At 38.3% G+C, this 24,848-nt stretch overlaps 1 protein-coding gene across 3 annotated transcripts in view; it reads left to right on the top strand.

Annotated features, from left to right (window-relative positions):
* MYH11 (myosin heavy chain 11) overlaps positions 1-24,848 on the top strand; it is a 111,725-nt gene that overhangs the window by 61,020 nt on the left and 25,857 nt on the right. For all 3 annotated transcript variants that reach the window (XM_018564214.1, XM_018564215.1, XM_018564216.1), the window contains 16 exons: positions 117-260; positions 3,328-3,423; positions 5,681-5,799; positions 6,118-6,270; positions 11,401-11,574; positions 11,658-11,831; positions 12,041-12,155; positions 12,863-13,056; positions 14,419-14,540; positions 17,359-17,428; positions 19,073-19,233; positions 21,056-21,164; positions 21,855-21,986; positions 22,183-22,389; positions 23,316-23,453; positions 23,916-24,039. In XM_018564214.1, the coding sequence (XP_018419716.1) occupies positions 117-260; positions 3,328-3,423; positions 5,681-5,799; positions 6,118-6,270; positions 11,401-11,574; positions 11,658-11,831; positions 12,041-12,155; positions 12,863-13,056; positions 14,419-14,540; positions 17,359-17,428; positions 19,073-19,233; positions 21,056-21,164; positions 21,855-21,986; positions 22,183-22,389; positions 23,316-23,453; positions 23,916-24,039 (2,232 nt within the window). The remainder of the gene's footprint in view (positions 1-116; positions 261-3,327; positions 3,424-5,680; positions 5,800-6,117; positions 6,271-11,400; positions 11,575-11,657; positions 11,832-12,040; positions 12,156-12,862; positions 13,057-14,418; positions 14,541-17,358; positions 17,429-19,072; positions 19,234-21,055; positions 21,165-21,854; positions 21,987-22,182; positions 22,390-23,315; positions 23,454-23,915; positions 24,040-24,848) is intronic.

Genomic DNA, 24,848 nt, shown 5'->3' on the forward strand with positions numbered 1-24,848 from the left:
AACTTTGACGTAGAATACCAGAAACTATTGATAACGGATTAGAATGAGTATTCTAGTAAACATGTGGCTATGCAGTTAAATGTGCTAATCTGCACTTTGTGTGGTCTTTTTTTTAGAGGAGTTACTTCTTGAAGGTTTTGGATATTACACATTTTTTTCCCATGGCTATGTACCTGTCCCTTCTCAGGATGACTCTGATATGTTCCAAGAGACATTGGAAGCTATGGGGATTATGGGATTTAATGAAGAGGAACAATTAGGTAAATGTCTACTTTTCAACCTGTGTTTTTCTTTCAGTTCAGCCACTGAAAGTATGATTGCATATTTTAATCTGCTGTTATGATATATCTTTTGTTTGGTCTATCTAGTTTGCAGTTAGGAGGGACAAGAATCGCTGGGGTCCTTACTGCTTTTTGGCTTTGTTAGATTTTCCCTTGCTTAGTTCTCATAGTGACAATGGTTTTACCAGACAGAAAGGTCAAATCTGCCACAGGCAGCAATAAAAAGCTGACAGGAATTCTGACCTTTCTCTAACCTACTGAAAAAAAGCAATTTTATTTCTGCCTGTGTTGCTGTCAGAGATTTTCCCTCTCTTTCTGTCTGGTGAAACCGTGGTCAGTGAGCGGAAATCACTCTAATGGATCTCTGGATATCAGTAAGATGCTGAAAGGGGTTCTAAACCTTTTCGACTCTATCAAAAACTTAGAAATGTTATGTTTGGACATAAAATTTAAGTGCTAAATTATGTAAACCAATGTTGGTATCCTTACAGCGGAAGTAAACACTGCAGTCCTTGTAAAAATAAATGCAAAATCTCACACCATATGTTCCCCAAGTTTTTAAAAATTGCTTGAATCCAAAAGATGCATTGCCTTACCATACATAATGCAAAACCAGACACTACACAAGCCTGTCCTTTCTGCCAAAGCCGGCTCCATCTACATTTCATCCAGGTGCTATTTTCACCGTGCCTCCTTTCCCGCTTCAATGACACACAAACAAGTCCTGCAAATTTGCAATAAAGTGGCAAGCCTTACCTAAGGACAGACAGGTGATCATGAGAGTGGTCGCTGAAGGAGCACCTAATGTTATTTTGGTGATGTGCTCTTCAGATACCGGCATGATGAGGATGCCAAGAATGCAGCAGTAACCAGACATGCAGAGCCCTGCATCATCAGAGATCAGAAATAGTTATGTTTTGGAGAATTTGGAAACAAGTAAATAAGATCCACTTTGATATGGGGTATATTTTAAATGTGGAGTTTACTTCCTCTTTAAGTAATAGTTTTAGAAACAAATAAAGTAAATAAATAAAATGTCAAATATCCCAATTCTGTACACAAGTGTGTACTGTAATACACGTACAGTAGCTGTGAATGGTTTCAGAATCATTTTCTAACAGTGTAACATTTTCATTTTAGGTTCTGTGGTCATTTAAGACAGTGATATTTTGATTGCACCAAAGGCTATAGAAAACTTTATGAGCTAAGCCTAGCAAGAATTTCTACCAATTATAGTCTGGCTTTTTCCTTTGAAGCATCCACAATTACCAATTAAACTAATCTTGTGAATCTGAAGCACTGATCCTTAATATCATTGCTGACATCTTTAATAATATAACCATTAACTTCTTCACTTTAAGTCTAGCCAGACTGGCTGATCAGTAGAGTGTATTAGGGTGCATTACGTATTGAATTTTACATTTAGTAAAAGGATAAGTACACCTGCAGCTGAAGTATACATGTAATGCCAGAAGTATGTGGCCTGTTTGAGGGCAAGCGTACAGGGGTTTGTTTTGCTTTGCATCGTATGGAGGGGTTTAAATAAAAACTAACCTCAGCCAGAACTCAAAATGACATCAAACTTATTGCAAATACCCATGTACACTAACCTAATACACCTATGCCAGGGTCTTTGTTCCCACACAATTTGGGGAATTCATAAAAACTTCAGCAGTTGCCCATAGCAACCAATCAGCTTCACTCTTCAGTTTGTTCAGTGAATCTTTGAAACAGGGCCGTCCCTATAATGAGGCAGCCTGAGGCATTTGCCTCAGGAGGCATCTCGTTGGGGGTGGCAGTGGGGCAGCCACAGAATCCCAGGTTGCAAAGAGCTCTTAGCAACCTGTGGCACTCTGTGCGGCTTCCTGCCCAGCTCACTGATTTCACCAGTTGCCAGGAGCTAAGCAGGATGCTCTGGCTGGCATCCCACTAAGCTCCTGGCAACCAGTGATGTCAGGGAGCTGGGGGGGGGGGCACTGGACAGAGCTGACAGCAAGGCTCAACAATGCTTCCCATATTGCCCCCCCCCATTTTATTTTCCTAAAAAATAAAACTCTTTCAGTACATATTCAAACTTCACAGAATAGTAAGAAACTGCTTAGCAACCAGCAACTGTTGAGACAATAAACACTTTGGGCAGAATATGTAATGCAAAATATAGCATAAATAGTGCAGTAGTCAGAAGTATGTCATATATAGCCCAGTGTAGAGTGCAGTGTTTAAGATTATGAAATTTACAACAAAGTTTATACACTGAGTGGCCAGTTTATTGTGACCACCTGACGTTTGTAGGCAAATTAGATATAATTAGCTTTAATTTTGCTCTGAAGTTGCTAAAGGACCAGACCATTATAAATAGGGAAGCAGGTTGTTTACCACGACAGTAGATGTGATTTTTTTCTGAAGATACGGGTAAACAACGCGATTTAACAGCATTTGAACGTGGGATGATTGTTGGCGCGAGCCACGGAGCGAGTATCAGCAAAACAGCAGAACTCGTTAAATGTTCAAGAGGAGCTCATTGTTAAAGTGTTTAAAGACTGGACTGTCAGCCGAAAATCTGGGTCTGAACGTGCGAATTGTGGCAGTCAGCGACTAGTCAATGTTAGGGCAGAACGGAGAGTGGCAAGACAAGACAACAGAAGGGCAACAGTGCAGTGTCAGATTCCTCGCATCACCTTTCAACATATCGCGGAGTCACGAGGCGGCCCAACAAAGTCATCTCTTGGAGTTATCTCGTGGCCCAACGAAGTACTGATGGGGTGGTCATAATAATCTGGCCACTCAGTGTATAGTAAATATATACGCAATACAACATAAAAATGAATGTGCCATCTATGCTAAATAAGTTACACAAACTTTTGTAGCGTAGATGACATATGGTTTTTTGGAGTATAGGTGGCATATGGATTGTTGCAGCAATATGCATTAATTGATAAAATGGTACAATAATCGACCACTGCTATATTTGAAAATTGTTGCAATAATGAAAAATATGATGATGTTTATTAAACGCAAAATAACCTTTTTTTTTTATATGTGGCAGCCATGATGAAGGTGATATCCTCAGTATTACAGCTGGGTAATATTGTCTTCAAAAAGGAAAGAAACACAGACCAGGCCTCCTTGCCAGATGACACAGGTATGCTTTGCTAGTGAAGAACTTAAAACTTTCCACCAGTATTTCAGCTATATTTAAACATTTCTTCCATTTTCAAAGTATCAGGATTGTACTGAGAAAATCAGACAGAATTAAATATTTTCAAACATATGGGAAAGCAAACAATAAAAACAGACAGACAGTTTAAAGCCCAACTACAGGCAAAGAATTTTGATTAAGGAGGATCGTGCTTGATCCGCAGGAGTGGCAGCGGAGCCCAGGAAGCAAGGTGGGGTTGTTATGTGTCTGGGGGGACACATTCACTGGCACCTTTTACAACTACCCAAATCACTTCCAGTGTAAAGTCGACAGTTGCCTTAACACATGTAAACAAAGTACTCAACTACCCAATGTATTGAAGTGGAATAACCCACTTCTCGATCAATCAAGTACCAAACCTTACCCACGTTTGTGGAAATCTTATGGGATTGTAACAAATTTTTACAGTGATAGTGTTATGTGCTCCTTTGCCCAACTACAACAATGCTTTAAATTTCCTTACTCCCTTTTCTATAGATATCTACAACTTCACCAAGGTTTGGACTTACAATTTAGAAACCAAGCCATCTCTTTTTCTATCTACACTCTACGATCGCAGGTCCCTAAGGGACTGGTCTCTCATTTATACCCGCTACACCCAGCAGCTAATAAAAAATTGTTCCAATTCTACATTACCCATCAGACTTACTGACTTGGCTCTACAAAATTAGCCACTTCGTTACTTCCAATTGTATATGTTGTACTCAACTTCATGGCAACTTTACCCATTTATTATTGAGTTGCCTGGTCATAGTTGATTTTTGGGAACAAATAACTGTCTTACCTCCAGCAATTAGCAGACTTAGCAATTTTACGTATCCCTGAAATGTCTCTTTGGCCTACAAGATGAAGAAACCTAGTATATCAGAATATGTTTTTACAAAAGACTTTATTCCCAGCTCTTAAAGCTATTGCTATTAAATACATGAACTCCTTTCTCTCTAGTCTGTCCTAATGAAAAACTCGAATCAACTAGGTCATCCTCTATGTGAAAGCTATCTATGGGAAAATAAATTGTCCTGCTAAATTTCATATAATCTGGTTCCCCTGGAATAAATCTGTACTTAATCTAGATTAAGTATAAGTAACCCTCTGTCAGCTGTATAACAGCTTTACTACTCTTTCTTGTATACTACGTAGAGTCTTTGTTAATTTGATATCATATGTAAATGATTCAAATTATACTGTTTTTGGTAACTTTTTTTATTGCTACTTTATTAAAGAAAAGGTTTTTTTTATTGAATTCTATACAAATATGCCATGCAATTATTCATGTCTACACCTTCTTTCCATGTAAAGATACAATAAACAAGGTTAAACAAATGTATATAAGCTTTAACAGCTGGTGATACTGATACAGTATATAGGTCCTTGTTTGGATACTTTGTGTTATACAGTGACAATGCTCTGCACCTTCTTCCACAATCTCCTGCCTGCCTAGGAAAATTGTCCTGTGAAAATACGCATGCATCCAGTTAGCAGTGAAATCCATGTGTACTAAGGGAAAGTCTGTACCAAAAAATAAAGTGCAGCTAAGAAAAAATATAAAATGTGCCCTTTTATGAAAACACATTTAGCCTGTTATGACTGTAGACAGTGAATGTGTAGGGGCTGTTTATGATGCTGCATGATACACAGAAGCATTTACATGTAAAAATATTTTCCTCTCCTCACTCCCTTAAATTCCCCAAGATAGACAGTATTTTTCTATTTGAAGGAGAGGCAGTAAGGGTTTAAATCTACTTTAAGACACCAGTGCCTACAAACCCTACACTAAGCTGTCTCTATGAATTTTATCAGCAGCTTTCCCTTCCTCAGCTAAGCATTTTGTTAATATGGCTGCTGAGAACTATGTTGTTTTATAGTAAAAGGCTGGCACATAACTAAGCCTTCATTTCCGGCCATTCTAAGCCACTTGACCTAAGTTCAGAGGCCAGGAAGTGCATTGTTGGTAGTTAGATTTTATGGCAGCAAATAGCCACATTAGTTCACTGTGTCTGCAAACCATGCTTAGGTTGTGTCACTGAACACCCATACTTGACCCAAACCCGAAGCATATCCCTAATAGGTATAATGAAAAGGAGAAACTTTTTTTCTATGTGGGTAGCACAAACTTTTTGGAAATGTTCTTTCCTTAGACACTTTGGTAATTGACATATGCTTTTTAAAATCTTAAAAACTTTACTTAATATTTTCTCAGCTGCCCAGAAAAGTTGTCACCTTATGGGAATCAACGTGACAGATTTTACAAGATCCATGCTTTCCCCCCGCATTAAGGTGGGAAGAGATTTTGTGCAAAAAGCTCAAACCAAAGAACAGGTGAGTTTTCAGATATACAGATATACAGTCTACTGAGGTACACATCCATTCACATTATAGGGTAGAGTCTAAATGTCATGACCCATGGATTAGTTGAAGGATTTTTTTCTTTTTTGTGGTTGAAGAACATTCGATGTTGCCTACATTTGTGTATCCTAATAAGTGACTGGGCTGTATTCAGGAATGTTTTATAATTTATTTTGTTTTTTAATTTCAGGCTATCACTTATCATAAAAATAAAAAAGTTAAATTCTTATGTATGTTGTTGTTTTTACAAACACTGTTATCTTTTTTCTTTTGCTGTGTTCCTGTCTACAGGCTGACTTTGCAATTGAAGCTTTAGCCAAAGCCACTTATGAACGTCTCTTTTTGTGGCTTCTTAATAGAGTTAATAAAGCTCTCGATAAAACCAAGAGACAAGGAGCTTCTTTCTTGGGTATTCTTGATATTGCTGGATTTGAGATTTTTGAGGTAAGTTGGCTGTTATTTAATTAGCATTGCCTATGTGAAAAATATGCACTCACTCACTAGACATTGAATATTTGAAAAGGGTACTTTATAAAATACTAATGGATAACATTACTTTGGCAGAGGATATTTATTATTAAAATGCATTTACAAAAAATAAAAATAAGCACTGGTAATCAGAGGCTAATCATTATTCATAAATTCCGATCAGCTACCAGAACAATGGCTTATGTCTTTTTTTTTTGTCAATACTTAGCAAAATAGTTTCAACATACCTTTAGCACTGGCTACCTCCATATGAGGAGGCATTCCATGCTGAACTACATTGCTATAACACTGAAAGGTATCTGAATATAGATTCCAATCTCACTTTTCCTGATATCCCATTGCATGGTGAACACTTACCTGTGCTACACTACAGAGTTACTGTAAGCTGGTCATGCAAAAAAATGTTTATCTTTCATTTGTAAATGATAAATTGATTGACTCTAATTTAACAAAATAAGAAAAGTAAAAAATGAAGAACCAAACTCATTTTCAACCTGTCCTATTTATTAGTAACACCATTTTTGGTGAATCATAGGCTTAGTCGTAGATCTCTACAACATAGCCTGTGATTAGGTGACACGACTAAGCCAGTGATTGGGTGAAATGTGTAAGCGCAGGCAGACCTTGGGCGGGACACCAGTGATGTGGTAGAAGCTTCAATAAACTATTCCAGCAGAATCCGGTGTACGGCCAGCATTTCTTCTCTGTGTATGGGCTCATATTGGAATGACAACATGCTTTCAGAGACAAGCACAGAGCTCATTCTTTTCCTGAGCTGTAGAGGAGCAGTGCTTTTTTTTGTGTGTGTTCTCCTTGCACCATTTTTCGCAGGTTTTATTTTTGTGTCGGTGATAGACCAAGCACTTTGTTACATGATTGCACAAAAATTGTTTCAATCATGTAGCAAATTCTTTATGTTAATGGAGACGCTTTTGCAACCCTGGTGAAACATTTGGGCCTCAAGTCTATTTATATTTTACATGTTAGCTGCAAATGTTACTAGCATTTGAGTATTTTCCAGGGCTGTATTGCTAATTTGAAGACTCTGACATTTGCCAGAATAGTTTGAAAATAATTCTGTGCTTGTGGGAGCTCATGTTATTTTTCATTTAAAGAATATGTCTGGGCGAAAAAATTATATATAAAATACATAAATCATATTCAGTACATCTCTACGGTATATGCACATTTTCTCAGCAATGTGCTGGAATGCATTTTTACGGGGCTTCAAACACAAACCTTTCTTAGGAGTAAATTATGAGGCACAGTGACACCACCAGTGCCTCCAGGAAGTGGGCAAAAGCTGGGTCTGAGGTATTTTGTATAACTATTTTTTTCAAAAAGCCTCGGCTGCTTTCATTGTGGTTTTTTCTCAGGGGGAGGGGGCTGTCAGCAAAACCGACCTTGTGTAACCCTTGATCTCCTAAATTCTTCTTTGAGCTAATCGTATACACAAAAAAGTTCTTTTAAGAAAAAGAGAAAGTGGGGTTTTGAAAGCACCGGATAAATGACAACTCCAAACAGAAAAATACATAAAAAATATATTTATTTCATATAAATCTTAAAAAGAGAAAAAAGGGAGAGGCTCAAAGCCAATGATAAAAATTATCTAACTAAATAGATAGTCCCTACACAGCTCTTTCCATATAACACAGTACCTCTTCATTTACAAAGCCAACATGATTCACCCTATGTTCTTATGGACATACATGATTTGGGATTAGAGTGCCAATGACCAGAATAACATACATTAAGAGGCCCTTAACAAGGATGTCCACAGGGCTGTGGAATGGAATATTGCTCTTCGCTAGCACTGCTTTAGGAGCAGAATGTGGCCCTAGGAACAAAACATGATTCAATTGGTAGTAGGAAGCGACTATACAAACATGATAAAATATAGAAGCCAATGCTGGTTCAGTTAGGGATCCGCATGATTCCTCATCCAAATTGATGGGTTTAAAGTATTTGTCCACAATAATGCTTTATCTAGTGTCCACAATGTATAGGTATTTGATTCTGTGGGTAGTGCTTGGAGCTGCAGCTAACATACTAACAGCCCCACTCCAGCCCACACTTTTTTTGCTGGAACGCATTAAAAACGCGGCCAAAACACGGCCAATACGCGGCCAAAAACGCAATGCATCAGCAGCTCCATGTCTGCTGATCAGGACCTGATCTCATGTGAACAGGCCCTAAAGGGATAAAACATATGCTGCAAAGTTTTTAAAGGGATAGAGCATATGTCAAGTAAAACAAAAAACACACTTGTAGTACATCTCTGAAATACATGTACATTTCCCTTTGTTTTATCCATTTAAACACACTACAAGTCCAGAAAAATAATGTGCTCCTATCTTCGTGTATTTCCACTTTTGCAGTCAAATTTGAGAAAACTCCTCTATATATTTGTTATGTGTTCCTATCCACACAGAATACCTAAAAAAAAAATGAAAAAAAAAATCTTACCTTTTAGATGTCTCTGTTCAGCAGATCTATGGACAGGCTGCAAGCTTATCTCTACAATTTCCAAGTGACAGGAAACTATGGCTGTCCCCATAGAATGACTAGGGACACACTGAACTTCCTCTCATTGACGTACAATGCTTCTAGATCTTTAACCCTTTGTTAGAACACACTGTTTACATTTAGTTTACCACTGATGAGATCTGCCAGCACAGTACAGTGTTAATGATGGTAAACACTAACTTCCCTAGCCCCATTGCAGCATTCCAGAGAGAACTTCAGTTTGGAGAAAAGCCTTTATTTCAGAATAGAGCAGTAATATGTAAGCAGTATTTTCTTTTATATTATGCTACAGTATGTGAATGAGAACATATAACAAATATTAATTAGTTATCATCTCAATTTGGCTGCACAAGTGGAAATACATTTGAAGCATGTTGTCACGGGTGACGGCACAGGTGTCCCCACACCATGTGCAGGTACCCACACAGGAAGACCAAACATGTATGACCACACCAGACAAGGCAAATTGAGCTTATATATAGTTTATTTATACGGAGCAAAACATAACATAAACCACAAATAAGTAACATCAACCAAAAACTAGGAGCAAACCACAGAATACCCTCACAGGGTATAACATGGCATGAAAACCTGGGGAGCAAGGCAATAGGACTCGGGAACATAAGCAGGTAACAGGACTCGGGAACATAAGCAGGTAACCGGACTCAGGAACATAAGCAGGTAACAGGCCTCGGGAACAGTGGCGTAACAATAGCCATAGCAGCCCATGCAGCTGCTATGGGGCCTGGGGGTGGAAGGGGGCCCATTAAGGATTGCAGAAGTTGCTGTTGATACTGACCCTGTACCTCAAGTGCCATTTCCAATCAAGAGCTGACATTAGATGTACAGGAGACAATGCAGACAGCTCTCCTGCTACCTGACTTTAATATAATTGTCAATAGGAAGGTCACTGAGGGGCCCCATCAAAATTTTGCTAGGGGGTCCCATGATCTACAGTTACGCCCCTGCTCGGGAACATAAGCAGGTAACAGAACTCGGGAACATAAGCAGGTAACAGAACTCGGGAACATAAGCAGGTAACAGGACTCGGGAACATAAGCAGGTAACAGGACTCGGGAACATAAGCAGGTAACAGGACACGGGAACATAAGCATGTAACAGGACTCGTTAACATAAGCAGGTAACAGGACTTAGGATTCACAGGAAACAATAACAGGATACTGAGCCATCATCCTGACTGCAGGGATGGTTTAAATATCCTCCCAGGGAGCACCAGATGATGGCTAAGTACTGGCAGCTGGGAGACACCTGCAGATGAGCACTGGAGCTTTAGGTTCCAGCACCACCCAGTGGTGGTCTGGTACCTAACAGCTCCTGGCTACCTGGAGACACTTGCAAGTGAGCACAGGAACTGCAGGGCTTAGCTCCACCGCCACCTGGAGGCGCTCTGGATCCTAACACATGTCTTCTCAGCCTGGTCTACTTAATTTCTGATGGGTTACAAAGAACACAGACCTCTCCTCATCTTCTCCCCCCTCCACATTTCCATGGCCTGTCCTTGTACACTGGAAGTTATCAGCTAACAAGATTTCAGGCAAAATCAACAGGTATTTTTGCACTTATTAAACATTTAAATAAAACATTTGTATTGGTATATATAGCAGACCAAAGGGAGCTAATAAGAAAAGTTAATTTAGATAGAAAAAAAAACTGCGATAGGAATCAAATAACACTCTAAGAGCAGCTGTGCTTAATAGGCGAGTACACCCAAAATAGGAAAAAAGAAAATGGAATGTGAAATTGTCACAAAGAGATAAACAATATATTTTTATATTGTACACATTTTATGAGATGTACTAGCACGTTTTTTTTTCTATGTTCATTATGGTTTATAGTGTATCGACCATTAGAACTAGAGTTTTTTCTTACCACCACCATTGTGCAACACAGGTGTTGTGCATGACACAAAATTGTTTATCACTTTGTGGCGATTTCACATTTCATACTTTTTTCTCACATTTTAGGAATATTTTTTTGAGTTTAAGAAAAGGTAATTGTTAAGGTTTACATACACTTTAACAAAAATGTATAGGTATTGCAAAAATTGACTAAATGTTTTATTTTTATTTTGTCCAGGCATATACTTTAATCTTGTGCTCATCAACAATAAAATATCATATCTGCTGTGGCAGTAATGCTATAAATTTTATAGCTTTACTGACCTTGGGAAACCTTGATTAACCGCAAATATGTGGACTTTTTCGCTTAAATCCCAGAGTTGCTAGCCACACTCATGGTCAGGAATTACAACACATTCAGTGTGTATTTAACTAGAGAGACTAATGAAAATTGATCCCCCACTACACAGAAATATTGTGGCTGTTACTAACCTGCTAAACAGTGGTAACTAGAGCACCCAGTTACCACTACTCTGGTGCAGGTGCATTAAGCTGACTGGTAGAACTTTCCGTTCACTAGGGAACAGGTTGTAATGAAAAGGCAAAACAATTCACATACAAATACAATTTGATTATTGAACTGTTTGTATATACTGATGTATAAGCTGCATTAAATTTAGTTTTTTTTTTAACCTTTCAGGTCAATTCATTTGAGCAGTTGTGCATCAATTATACCAATGAAAAACTACAACAGTTGTTTAACCACACTATGTTTATTCTGGAGCAAGAAGAGTACCAACGAGAGGGTATTGAATGGAACTTCATTGATTTTGGTCTGGATCTGCAGCCATGCATTGAGCTTATTGAAAGACCTGTAAGCTAAGAAAAAATATGTGTATTATATGTTTAGTAGATTTATATATCTTGATTGGGTCTAATACCACTTTGGTTTTGTAGAACAACCCACCTGGTGTCTTGGCTCTTCTTGATGAAGAATGCTGGTTCCCTAAAGCCACTGATGTCTCATTTGTTGAAAAACTCTTTCAAGAACAAGGAAACCATATTAAGTTCCAAAAACCAAAACAGATGAAGGAAAAAACCATCTTCAGCCTTCTTCACTATGCAGGAAAGGTATGTATCTCTTTTTGGGGTCTTTTGAATCTATGTTCCTACTTCATTTGTTGAAAATTTAAATTGTTAATATAGTAAAAATATCATTGTAAATTTTTCTTAGAAAAAACAAAACTTATTTTTAATTATACTGTAATGTTGATAACATGTATAATTAAGATAACAATATAATGCACACAAACGAAAATATTTTTTCTTTATTCCTGCAGGTGGACTATGATGCCACTGCTTGGTTGACCAAAAACATGGACCCTCTGAATGACAATGTAACTTCACTATTGAACCAGTCATCTGATAAATTTGTTGCAGATCTATGGAAAGATGGTATTAAATTACTTGTATTGTTAGCAATCATTAATATACTTAAATGTGATGTTTGTTCAGTTAAGATTTGAAAATGAAAGAAGATAATTGGTTGCCATGGGCAACTGCTCCAGATTTTAGCTGCTCCAGTTTTGATAAATTCCCCACAATGTTTTTATGAAACTATCTCTCCTGCTCAGGAGAGGATTGCTAAGGCAGGCTGATACTAGACATAAGCACTTAGGCTGTAGACATTAGACTGAAGTTAGACATGCATATATTATCCAATCTCTGATTTATCTTTGTAGCAGAATGGAGCACAAACATGCAGGTACTTATCCAACGGGCATTAATGTTTATCTATTGAGGAGGCACATCTGTTGCTAGCAGTTTTGAGGGTAATTGGTTGAAGATGTCTATTGACATCTTAAAGTGCCAGCAGACATAGCAGTTGTTCAAAGTTCACTGTTTCAGAAATAATCATCTACTGTCCATATGTAACATTAAGCCACTTTCATCTGAACTTTTCAGTGGAGCTCTGAAGGATAGGTAGCCTTTTGAAAAGTGCTGAGGTGATGATATGCATAGAAGCAGCCACATCTTACTATATTCCTTTAGGCCTATGCCTGCGACAAAGCTCTGTTGGCGTTTCCATTTTTACTCTATGTAAATAATATAAGTTAGTAAGTTAGTAATTCATACATTATAAATATGTTTTGTAACTTTAGTTGACCGTATTGTGGGATTGGACCAGATGGCAAAAATGACTGAAAGTTCTTTACCAAGTGCTTCTAAGACCAAAAAAGGCATGTTTCGTACAGTTGGTCAGCTTTATAAGGAGCAGTTAACCAAGCTGATGACAACACTAAGAAACACAAATCCCAACTTTGTCCGTTGTATTATTCCAAATCATGAAAAACGTGTAAGTAAAAAAACATTGTTAAAATAGATTTCTGTACCAGTTTCCCAGCACATAGTGCCACTTTTTGGTTTGATTTGCTTTCTTTCATACTAGTCTACATTATACAATGCAGTTAAACTGCATAGCTGAGCCAAAAAAGTTACTTTGTGAGCAACAAGTTCATGACCTGACTCTCCAAATACCTGATGCATTATGCATGCCCCGTAAGCAACAAACCAACAAAAGGTACCTAAAAATATGTCTTCAGTTACATATAATTTAGGGCTGTGCAAATTAACAATTAATTTCTCGATTAATCGTTAATCTTTTTGATCGATTAAAATTTTTTTGATCGATTCATTTTTTTTTAAACTCTCTGCACGAGCGCCAGCCAAGGCATTGGCCTATACACATACAGCACAGCAATTAAGTCATACAATGAACTAGGATCACACTAATCCAGCACGTTATTATTCTGAGTTGCCCCACGTGAGATTAATAACGTGCTGGATTAGTGTGATCCTAGTTAATTTTATTACTTCATTGCTGTGCTTTATGTGTATAGGCCAATGTAGTTGGATCTGTATGTGCATTATAATTAATCGAAATTAATCGATTAAATTTTTTTTCGATTAATCGAACACAAAAATCTTAATCATTACCAGCCCTAATATAATTTAAATATATACAGTATAGTTACACGCCTTCCTCACCAATAAAGACACGAAGCTACTCATCCACTCACTTGTTATCTTTCGTCTTGACTATTACAACTCCCTCCTCATTGGTCTACCTCTACACAGGCTATCCCCCTTCAGTCTATCATGAATGCTGCTGCTAGACTCATCCACCTAACCAAACGCTCAGTGTCTGCAACCCCCCTCTGCCAATCCATCCACTGGCTTCCAGTCACCCCAAAGGATAAAATTCCAAATATTAACAACCACTTACAAAACCATCCACAACTCTGCCCCTGGCTATATCTCCAACCTTGTCTCAAAGTATCACCCTAACCATCCCCTCTGCTCTTCCAAAGACCTCCTTGTCAACTCCTCCCATGCTCGCCTCCAGGACTTCTCTAGAGTCTCTCCCATCCTCTGGAACTCCTTACACCAACCTGTTCGTCTATCTCTTACTCTGACTGCTTTTAGGCAATCCCAAAAGACTCATCTCTTCAGGGAATCACTTTCCCCTCCCTTTTAGATTGTAAGCTCTTGGTCCTCCTTACCAATTTGTCTTGAATTGTATTGTAATTGTAATGCATTCCTTATATTGTAAAGCTCTGCACAAACTGTTGGTGCTATATAAATCCTGTATAATAATAATAATTCAATATCACAAAGATGTAATTCACAATTTTAAACTTATTTATTGTTTCATTAGTCTGGAAAACTTGATGCCCACCTTGTGTTGGAACAGTTGAGGTGCAATGGTGTCTTGGAAGGCATCAGAATTTGCCGTCAAGGATTCCCAAATAGAATTGTCTTCCAGGAGTTCCGTCAAAGGTAAAACTCATTAGTGAGACAACTACTAGTGTGAGGACTAAAAGTAACAGCTAGGCTCCAACTGGAAAGTGTGTGTGGAGGGGGGGGGAGGGGGAGTTTGGACGTTTGGATCCCAAGATGGAAACAAAAATGTTAATTGGTGTAGCTCTAGCCATGGAAACATCCAACTGGGAAGATGTATTCATGTCACTCCAAATTATAAATGCATGTTCTCTCATATCAACAAGAGCTTTAGCACCTCTGACTTACTTCCCTGTGTCTCTGAAGCTAAATACCTACCCAAGGGGATATCAGACTATGTGCCATTAGCTCTTAATTTTCATTTCAGTGGTATTAGTGGACCCCGACTTTAGAGGTTAAATCCATCTTGGTTGGATGACACAATTTTAGTAAACTCTTGCTCAACGGACATAGCTTAATATTGGCTAGATCATGCCCAGGTCTCTTAAGTGGGCAGCATTTAAAGTGACATTAAACCCTCAGATTTTTTAACATAAAACAATACTGTAATGTGGGCCTTACTGTAATCCATGGTTGTTTCCCTTCTCTTTACTGCTCTTCCTTTTAAATCTGTATCTCTTCTCATGCTGGGGGAGAACTTCTGTTTTGCAGCAGACTGCCTTGTCTCTGGAATGGATACATGGGGGGTGATTTACTAACCTAAACACATGAACGCACCAGGTGCGTGTGCATTTTTACACAGCAAAACGTATTTATCAACCAAACACGAGCAACGTGTCACATTTTCACGCTGTTATGGCGCGTTTTTATGTATTTACGTACGTGCGCGTCATGTGGCATGCGCCATAAGCTACACGCCGCTCTAATAGTGGCATGCAAGTCTCTAAAAGCATATTTCCACTAATGCCGTATATGGAAAAATACGATATGTGGCTCCTTCATCAGGCAAAAATGAAGGTCCAAGTGGCCAAGACAGAATCATCTATGTTACAAGACTAAGCTCAGTATGTTTCCTCCCTAACTATGGCCAATTATCAAAATTGGCCGACTAAAAAAAAAAAAAGAGTATTTCTCCTGAAACCAAAAAAAGCTGCCACACACTGAACAACACATATTCGAATTTGGCGATAGGGCTGGGAAACTATTGACTTATTTCACCAAAGCAAAATATTTTTAAATCGCCATACCAAGACTGATTGCCCAGATGGACAAGAACATATATCAACATGTGAAGTGTTGGACACATTTGTCTCCTACGGCTCCTCATATACAGTATCTCTACAGCAACCTATTCAAGAGAGGTGTTAGGTCAATACTATTCTGTGGTCAATTTTCCTCAGTGGAGCCCACAGATGATGAAAGAGTTGGAGGCCCCCCTTTTAAGGAAAGAAATTGAATTGGCAATCTGCACCACACCCCCTAAAAAGACACCAGGCCTACATGGCTTTCCTGTCGACTGGTACAACACATTCAAATATGATAAAGAGAAACCCTAATAGTGCTTATTTTAAAGACATGAAAGGACCCCACTAAATGCAACTCTTATTGCCCCATTTCTCTTATAAATGCAAATAAATAGGTTCTGGCAGATCCACTCAGGCATATTATGACGATATGTTGGTGCCCCGGTGGAGTCAGATCAGTCAGGATTTATATCAAATATATGTACTTGTATGCATTTACACAGGTTATTTGCCAATCTACAATTTTCCTATCCCCACTAAGAAAGTTATAGAATCATATAACTGGATATGCAGAAAGTGTTTAACAGCATAGATTGGCCTACCCTTCTTGAAGTCTTTTGCAGGTTTGGCTCTTTCCCCTGGTTCATCCACTGGAATAAAATAATATATACAACCCCTCTAGCTATCTAAAAAGTAAATAACTCTATAAACCTATTTAAAGATATCAAGCTTATCTACCATTCATATGTATTGCGGCCAAATTGTTTTACCACTTCCAACTGAGACATGCAGCTATAGCTTAGTTTGGTCCTATGGGGGCAACCCCTCCTCAAACCCACTCAAACAACTCTTACTGACCTCAGTGGTCAGTGATTTCCCGATATGATGCAGTTAACTCCTCAACTAACCTCTGATGATTGGGAGAAATTTGAGAAAACATATGTCTTCAGCTATTTCCTCAAAACATAAGCTAATACAGCCTCAACTCCATCATATGATTTACTGCACTCCTAAATTTACACCACTACCCACTTTGGTTTAAAGGCTGTGGTCAGAGGTGGACTACTTCATACCTTATGGTCATACTTTGCTTCTTCAGGTTTATATCTTTATAGAATCAGCTCTGGGTTTCCCTAATATCTTCTGCCCTCAAGTTTGTCTGCTAGGACAGATGGGTGACCTACAGCGTCCCCCTGATTCCAATAAATGACTATAAATGTTATAGTTCTATGCTAACCAATCCATTCTCCCTGCATGGAAATGACCCTTCATCCATCACTGCATGATTGTCAGGTATTGATTAGTTCAACCCTTCCACTATGCCAGCTCACTTACATCAACAAAGGGACTCCATAGAGATTTAAGAGAACTTGGGTGCCTTGGTTTCAGTCACTTCTTACAGTGGTCTCTCCGTATGTCTAGCAAGCCCGGAATGTATATTTTCATTCTTCTTGATAAGATGAGGATTCTTTCTGATCTACAGTATCTATTTCAACCACATTCCATGTATAACCCTTCATGCACACAGTAATGAAAGACAAGAGACTGTAATTTGTTAATTGTTTTATTGTTTGATACAGTAAAGTTTGCAAAGCAATACAAAAAAAGTAAAAACTAGAAAATAATAATGATAAAACAAGCTACTGCAAAAATTTGCTTTTCTTGTATCACAGATATGAAATTCTTGCTGCTGGTTCTATCCCGAAGGGCTTTATGGATGGCAAACAGTCCTGCATGCTCATGGTAGTATAAAAATTAAATAAGTACTGATGTCATAGATTTTCATGCTGTTTCCAAACATTACACATACAGGTTATAGTCAAGGGTAGACAAATAAATACAAACAGCCAGGAGCCAGGTATAGGGTTTATATAGATAAGGTACAAAAGTGTTCAGTTATAGCAGCTCAAAAGTCAAGTGCCTGCTGATACTTTTTAAGCTTATTGGTTACTTGGCGTAGATTTGTTCAGCTCTGGTTATGCCATTAAACAATTTTATTTACCCTGTATTAAACAAATGATTAGGTGACTATGTATGTTGCTGGCCATTAACTGAAGTGGAATCCTGTGCAGAAACATTTTCTGGACTTATTTATTGTTCTATCCATCTTGAGCATGTACCACCTATTGATAACAATATTAAGGACTCTGGAAGTCTACATATGATCAAAATACGCATATTGGTCTACATACATTGTTTACAACTGAATTCAGGAAATGCATACAACACTGGACTTTTAATCCACAAAGGAAGGGCACTGATATGTTAAACTTAGTCATCCACAGTATATGCAGCTATTTCTGAGTCGCATGAACAATATGCCCACAAGAGTTTATTGACTGTTTCCTGGATTTACAACCCTTTTAGTCCTACAATATGCTTTACAGTCCAAATTGGCATACACATCAGTAGTTTCACCCCTTCCAATAGGACTTCAAGTCTTTCCTTGTTTGCAAACAAACTATATTCCTAGAGATACATTTGCGACACCAGGATATATAGTATCCTGGAAATATTAGTAATTATTGGATGATATAGTGGCTCCACAGGCATACTGGGGATATTATGGAAAATTGTATACTTACCTATCGGTAATTTTCCTTTCCTGACGCCAATACATGGCAGCATACAATGGGTGGGGGGCGGAGCCATACCCATTGTATGCTGCCATGGATTGGCGTCAGGAAATATATATATTTTTGTAGGAAGGGGGTTTGTCATGTTTGTCGAATTTTGGTTTGATTATGAAGTACAATAAAATTTGTGACAATTTTTCATATACGTGTTGCCAGACTTTTGTGGGTTTTAGTACCACTTGAGGTCTGAGCATTTTGTTTCTACATAAGTTCCTGGCAGTAGTCTAACCTAAACTATATGGCCTAACAATCTGACATACAGTGAACTGTAACTCACTTTTTTCCTCATTTAAATTTTTTTATTTGACTCTCTTCTATTGAGTCAATTGTTAAGCCTTGGTCTGTACTACAATAGCCTTGGAATGTTTTTAAGATAGGGGTCAGTGAGTGGATTTATGCTAAATACAAGGGCCTAGGAAACTGCAACTCTTATTATACACTGATAAATTGGTTCTTTCTTGAGGCTGCTGTTAAAAAATATGTATAACAGATTTCATATGTTGAATATTGTTGGTCCTGCATTATGTATTAATGTTTTTACAATAAAAGTTTTTGTTTTTTTATATGCAAGGCATTGTAAGCTTCATGAGTGATTTTACCTAGACTAACTATTATGTATTTTCCCAAAGCCATTTTGGTATATTGCCTCTCTTAATTACCTACCACCTCAATATCTTGCCAAGTCAGTGACTGATAAATCATGATGAAAATGTGTTTTACAATGTATGTGAAATGTGTTTATTTCTTTTAGATGAAATCCTTAGAGCTTGACACTAATTTATACAGGATTGGCCAGAGTAAGATATTCTTTAGAACAGGTGTCCTTGCCCATCTGGAAGAAGAAAGAGACTTAAAGATAACAGATATTATCATTGCATTCCAAGCTCAAAGCCGTGGTTACCTTGCAAGAAAGTGAGTGAGACTGAGATATAGATTTTATTACATTACTACATCTACTACATTAAATGTAATCTGCTCTAATTTTACAGCAAACTGTTACACAAGGAGATTTCTTAATTTTTAGAAAACAATAGGGAAACCATTTCTGTCCTTTCCTAGTTACTAGCGAATAGGTGATTTAAAATTATTTCAGTTCATTTTCACTGCAAGATTTTGTTAGCTTCTGATTGGGGTTCTGTAAATGTTACTATCACGGATAGAGGGAAGACAAAGTGAGAAATGGAAAGTTTTGATTTAAAAAAATAAAAATACTATCAAGCTGGTCAGTCATTGTAAGAAAACATGTCTTCCAAACAAGATCTGATTAAAAGTACACAAAGACACTCAGACTGCTAGAGACCCCCTTTCCTGGCACTTTTAATTAGAGAACTCTGATGTACAGAAAATGACAGCATTTATACCATTGTTTTTATGGAAACACTGCTTTCTCTAGCATTTGAACATCCAGCTAAATCGGTTACTTCAGCTAATTTCCACTGGCATGTTTAGGCTTGGCAAAAAACTTTAAACCCACATAATTTTGCAGGGCTATATATAATATAGAAATACACTTTATTACCAAAAGTATTGGCGCACCCCTCCAAATCATTGGATTCAGGTGTTCTGTGAAATTCCTTGCTACTAAATATTCAGCTGTCAACTGTTAGTAGTATTATAACAAAGTGGAAGCAACTGGGAACAACAGCAACTCAGCCATGAAGTTGTAGGCCATGTAAATTGACAGAGCAGGGCCAGTGCATGCTGAAGTGCGCAGAAGTCGCCAACTGCCTGCAAAGTCAATAGCTACAGACCTCCAAACTTTGTGTGGCCTTCAGATTGGCACAACAGCCGTCCATAGAGAGCTTCATGGAATGGGTTTCCAAGGCCGAGCAGCTGCATCTAAGCTTTACATCACCAAGTGCAATGCAAAGCGTCGGATGCAGTGGTGTAAAGCACGCCACCACTGAACTCTAGAGAAGTGGAGATGTGTTCTCTGGAGTGACGAATCACGCTTCTCTGTCTGGCAATCTGATGGACGTGTTGGGTTTGGCGGTTGCCAGGAGAACGGTACTTCTCAAACTTTACAAGTGTAAAGTTTGGTGGAGGGGGGAATATGGTGTGGGGTTAAGGCATCAGCATACCAAGACATTTTGGACAATTTCATGCTCCCAACTTTGTGGGAACAGTTTGGGGATGGCCCCTTCCTGTTATAACATGACTGCGCACCAGTGCACAAAGCAAGGTCCATAAAGACATGGATGAGCAAGTTTGGGGTGTAGGAACTTGACTGGCCTGCACAGAGTCCTGACCTCAACCTGATAGAACACCTTTGGGATGAATTAGAGCAGAGACTGCGAGCCAGGTCTTCTCGTCCAACATCAGTACCTGACCTCACAAATGCGCTCCCGGAAGAATGGCCAAATATTCCCATAGACACACTCCTAAATCTTGTGGACAGCCTTCCCAGAAGAGTTGAAGCTGTTATAGCATGCCATGAAGGTTCATGTGCGTGTAAAGGCAGGCGTCCCAATGCTTTTGACAATATAGTGCATGTAAATATGAATAGTGATTACATCTCTAATTTATCTATGTTTAGACCAAAACACACATAAAAACTTGGAAGGTCATTGTGGAAAGTGCAGGGAAGGGTTAGCTTACAACTACCATTTCTAAATCCCCCAACCCTGCTAAGAAGTTTAACACTTTTTCTGAAGGTGAAATATCCTAATAATTCTTTAAGACATAAATATTGTATGCAACTGTTAAATTGTTTAAATACTGGTTGTATTTACAGGGCCTTTGCAAAGAGACAACAGCAGCTGACTGCTATGAGAGTCATTCAGAGAAACTGCGCTGCTTATTTAAAGTTGAGAAACTGGCAATGGTGGAGACTGTTCACTAAGGTAAATCTAATAAAAAAACAACTTTATATATACACACACATGTATGTAAGCATGTCTGTCTCACAGTGCTCACAGAATCCATGGGATACTAATTAGGGATGCACCAATAACGTTTTTTCGGTATCAAATTTGAGTGATATTTTTTTCTTCGGTACTCGCCGATACCGAATGTCCCATTAAGGAAGTTAGGTGGCGTGTAATGACTCGCCTGGCTTCCTGATTAGCTGGGGAGCCGGCGGCGTGTAAAGACTCACCACCCGGCTTCCCCATTAGCAGGGAAGCCGCCTCCATGCTTCTCGTCACTAGGTGACGAGAAGCATGGAGTCGGATTTCTGGCCAATCGGGAAGCCAGGCAGCGCTTCGGAAGCTCAAGTATCGGGCTAGGTATCGGAGCATTTGGGCAAGTACGGGTACTCGCCCAAATATTCGGCATCAGCACCGATAATAGTATCGGTGCATCCCTAATTATAATGCAATGAAGGGGATGAGCACACGCAAAATAGGTCTGGATGTCAAGTCAACTACATGTTGGCTTCTCCAGCAATGCAAAAAATATGTAAAAGTGCTAACTGGGTATATGTAATGATTTTAACAGCTCCCCAGTTTACAACATTGTACTTTACCATAGATTGGCATTTATTCAAGCCTGCTTAGTTTTGATTTTTGTATTTATTGTCATTTTCTTTTCAGGTAAAGCCTCTTCTGCAAGTGACCCGTCAAGAAGAAGAAATGCAAGCCAAGGACGACGAGCTTAAAGTAGTCAATGAGAGATATTACAGAACAGAGCTTGAATTGAAGGAACTACAGATGAAGCATGTACAGGTATAGGAGGCGCAAACACTTCTTACTAGCTAAACCAATCAAATGTTTTGCCAGTTGCATCATTATCATTAACTTATAATGGCGTATCTTGCAGTTGTGTTCCAATATGTTGGCTGTCAAGTGACTGTTCGACTCATGAAGAATAGCATAGCATAAGTGTTTCAGATCACTGTTACCATTGTCTAAATATTATCAGATTACAGAAGAGAAGAATGTCCTCCAAGAGCAGCTTCAAGCTGAAACAGAGTTGTATGCTGAAGCAGAAGAGATGAGGATACGGTTACAAGCCAAGAAACAAGAACTGGAGGAGATTCTTCATGAAATGGAAGCCAGGATAGAAGAGGAGGAGGAACGTAGCCAACAGATGCAGGCGGAGAAGAAAAAAATGCTGCAGCAGATGCAGGTATTGAATAGCTTCCCATGTTGCTATAGGAAGACCTACTCTTAAAACAATTATCCACGTGCAAGCTTTAACTGGACCTGCAATATACACAATGTTAACATAGATCCACATCAATAGTTCACTGTAATGGATACTTAAAGTCTAATAACAGGGCAGAAATAGTAGTTTTAGTGGTGTGAATGCTGTTTTTCAAGAAAAAAAATAAGTATTTCAGCTCCTCTGTCAATCTTTATTTATCCATCCCAGCAACATTGTATCCATTCCACCAATATAAAAATGGTAAGTAATTGCAATAGCAGCCTTCATTCATAAGTGAATGCCAAGCAGGACTCTGCAGATTACACTAGGTAAAGCAGGTTTTTCAGTGGAATCAGCAAAGCTCCGCTGTCGCTTTCTCATACAGAACTGGTCCTGCAGTCACAACGCAGAGAGCAATTCGATATGCATTGGCCATAATAATAAATTCCTTTTGTAATTTACCTAGTAAAGCTTTAGTAATTAAACACAATAATCTGTTTGTTATTGGCAAAAAAAATGATTTTCTTTTTTATGTTTACAGGCTTGGCTTCAAAACATTGGTCATAAAGCAGTTTGTAAAGATACCTAAAAGAGAACATGATGTCCTGTTGATTCTAATGTTAGACTGAAGGCCAATGTAGGAAAAGTGCAAATGAAAGGGGGAAACAATCTGTTAGCAACCAGTTTCCAGCAGTTTTTAAATCCTTGTTTGAAACAGAATTACAATGATTGTTTGCCATAAAGATCAAGCAATGTTCAATTTAACATAGTTTTCATACGTCAGACCCTATTCGATTTAAAGGATCCATTCAAGTTATATTTGCATGATTTTTGTTCCTTATCAGCATGTTGGTACATAAAAAATAATTTTCAGAAATGGTGCTATGACTTTGTATGTATTATGTTAGGACCTGGAAGAGCAGCTTGAGGAAGAGGAAGCAGCTAGACAGAAACTGCAACTAGAGAAAGTGACTGCAGAGGCCAAGATCAAGAAATTGGAAGATGATGTTCTTTTAATGGATGACCATAACAACAAATTAACTAAGGTAGAGACCATACTACACTGGAAAAATGATACAAGGCCTCTGGTTGCTAGGGGCATCAGGAAAACCTTTCCCATAACTGCCAAGTTTCCCTCTTCTGCAAGACAGTTGACTCCTTTTGCAAATTGTCAAACACCCTGTTTCACACAGAATGTACCATTTTTTTTCCCAGAAAATGTACCATCACAGGTTTTCCAGGAATGGTAGCAACTAAGCTATTACTCTCTACGAAGCCACTTAGTGCACACCATAACACACAAAAAACATGCTGCAGTTCAGCACAGTGGCATAATTGGTCTCCATTAGCACTCATTTTCTGCACAGAAATTGTGTTTTCATGTGGCAAAATAGGCTTTGCAGCTGAAACCGCAGACACGTTGATAAATAAATAAGTGCATCAAGTTGGCAGTAAAAAGATAATTATTGGCAGCAAATAATATAATTTTCTATCTTTTTAAAAACCAGGAAAGAAAGGTGCTTGAAGAGAGAGTGAATGACCTTACCTCTAACCTGGCAGAAGAAGAAGAAAAGGCAAAGAACTTGACTAAATTAAAAAACAAACATGAATCTATGATATCAGAACTAGAGGGTATGACAATGCTTTTGCTTTATCTGTGATTTTGTAAGAGATATATGCAGATATAGGTACTAATATTCTAGAAATCTGAAGAGGAAACTGCTGCATCAACCAGTATATCAAGGACGGCTCCAAATCATATTAATAAAGAAATATTGAAATAGAAAACAGTGTAACCATATGTTACATTTGTCACGAACAATCAGTTTCAATTTGAAACAAGGGTCATATGTTTTTATTTTGAGAGGCAGTGATGGTTGGGTAATTGCCAACTATATATTTTTTTCTGTAACAGGATGTCATAGCTTAGGTTTCCTAATGCGCATGTTCACATAGACCTGTGCGAGCTGGAACATGCATAGTCTGCTATATTAAACTTTAGTCTAATCCTGACCATACAATTTTACATTTCGGGCATTTCTGATGAATCAGCCAAAATGTAAGCCTGTGAGCTGAATGTTTGGCGAGCCTAACTCCGGCAACATTTTTAGCTTTGATGAGAATGAAAAATGGCTTGTGCATGATAAGAAGTGAGGGGAAATTTTCCTAATGAGGGTACAGACGGCAATAAAGCTAAAAGAGAAATGTACTGTTTTAGCAGAAGTTTTACTGTTTTACTCTACTCAATTAAAAATGCATGTTGTTGCTTGCATCCCTATGAACAGATTCCCTCCACTTCCTCCTTCATCTTCTCAGTACATCTGCTCAGTATGCTTCTCAGTATACAGATTTACACTCTTCCTGCCCTACTGATGACACATACAGCAGTAAATACCTTCCCCTAACTATCTGAAATATATATATATCTATATATATATATA

The sequence above is a fragment of the Nanorana parkeri genome, unplaced genomic scaffold, assembly GCF_000935625.1.
Source record: "Nanorana parkeri isolate BGI_ZX_2015 unplaced genomic scaffold, ASM93562v1 scaffold736, whole genome shotgun sequence".
Classification (NCBI taxonomy): Eukaryota; Metazoa; Chordata; class Amphibia; order Anura; family Dicroglossidae; genus Nanorana; species Nanorana parkeri.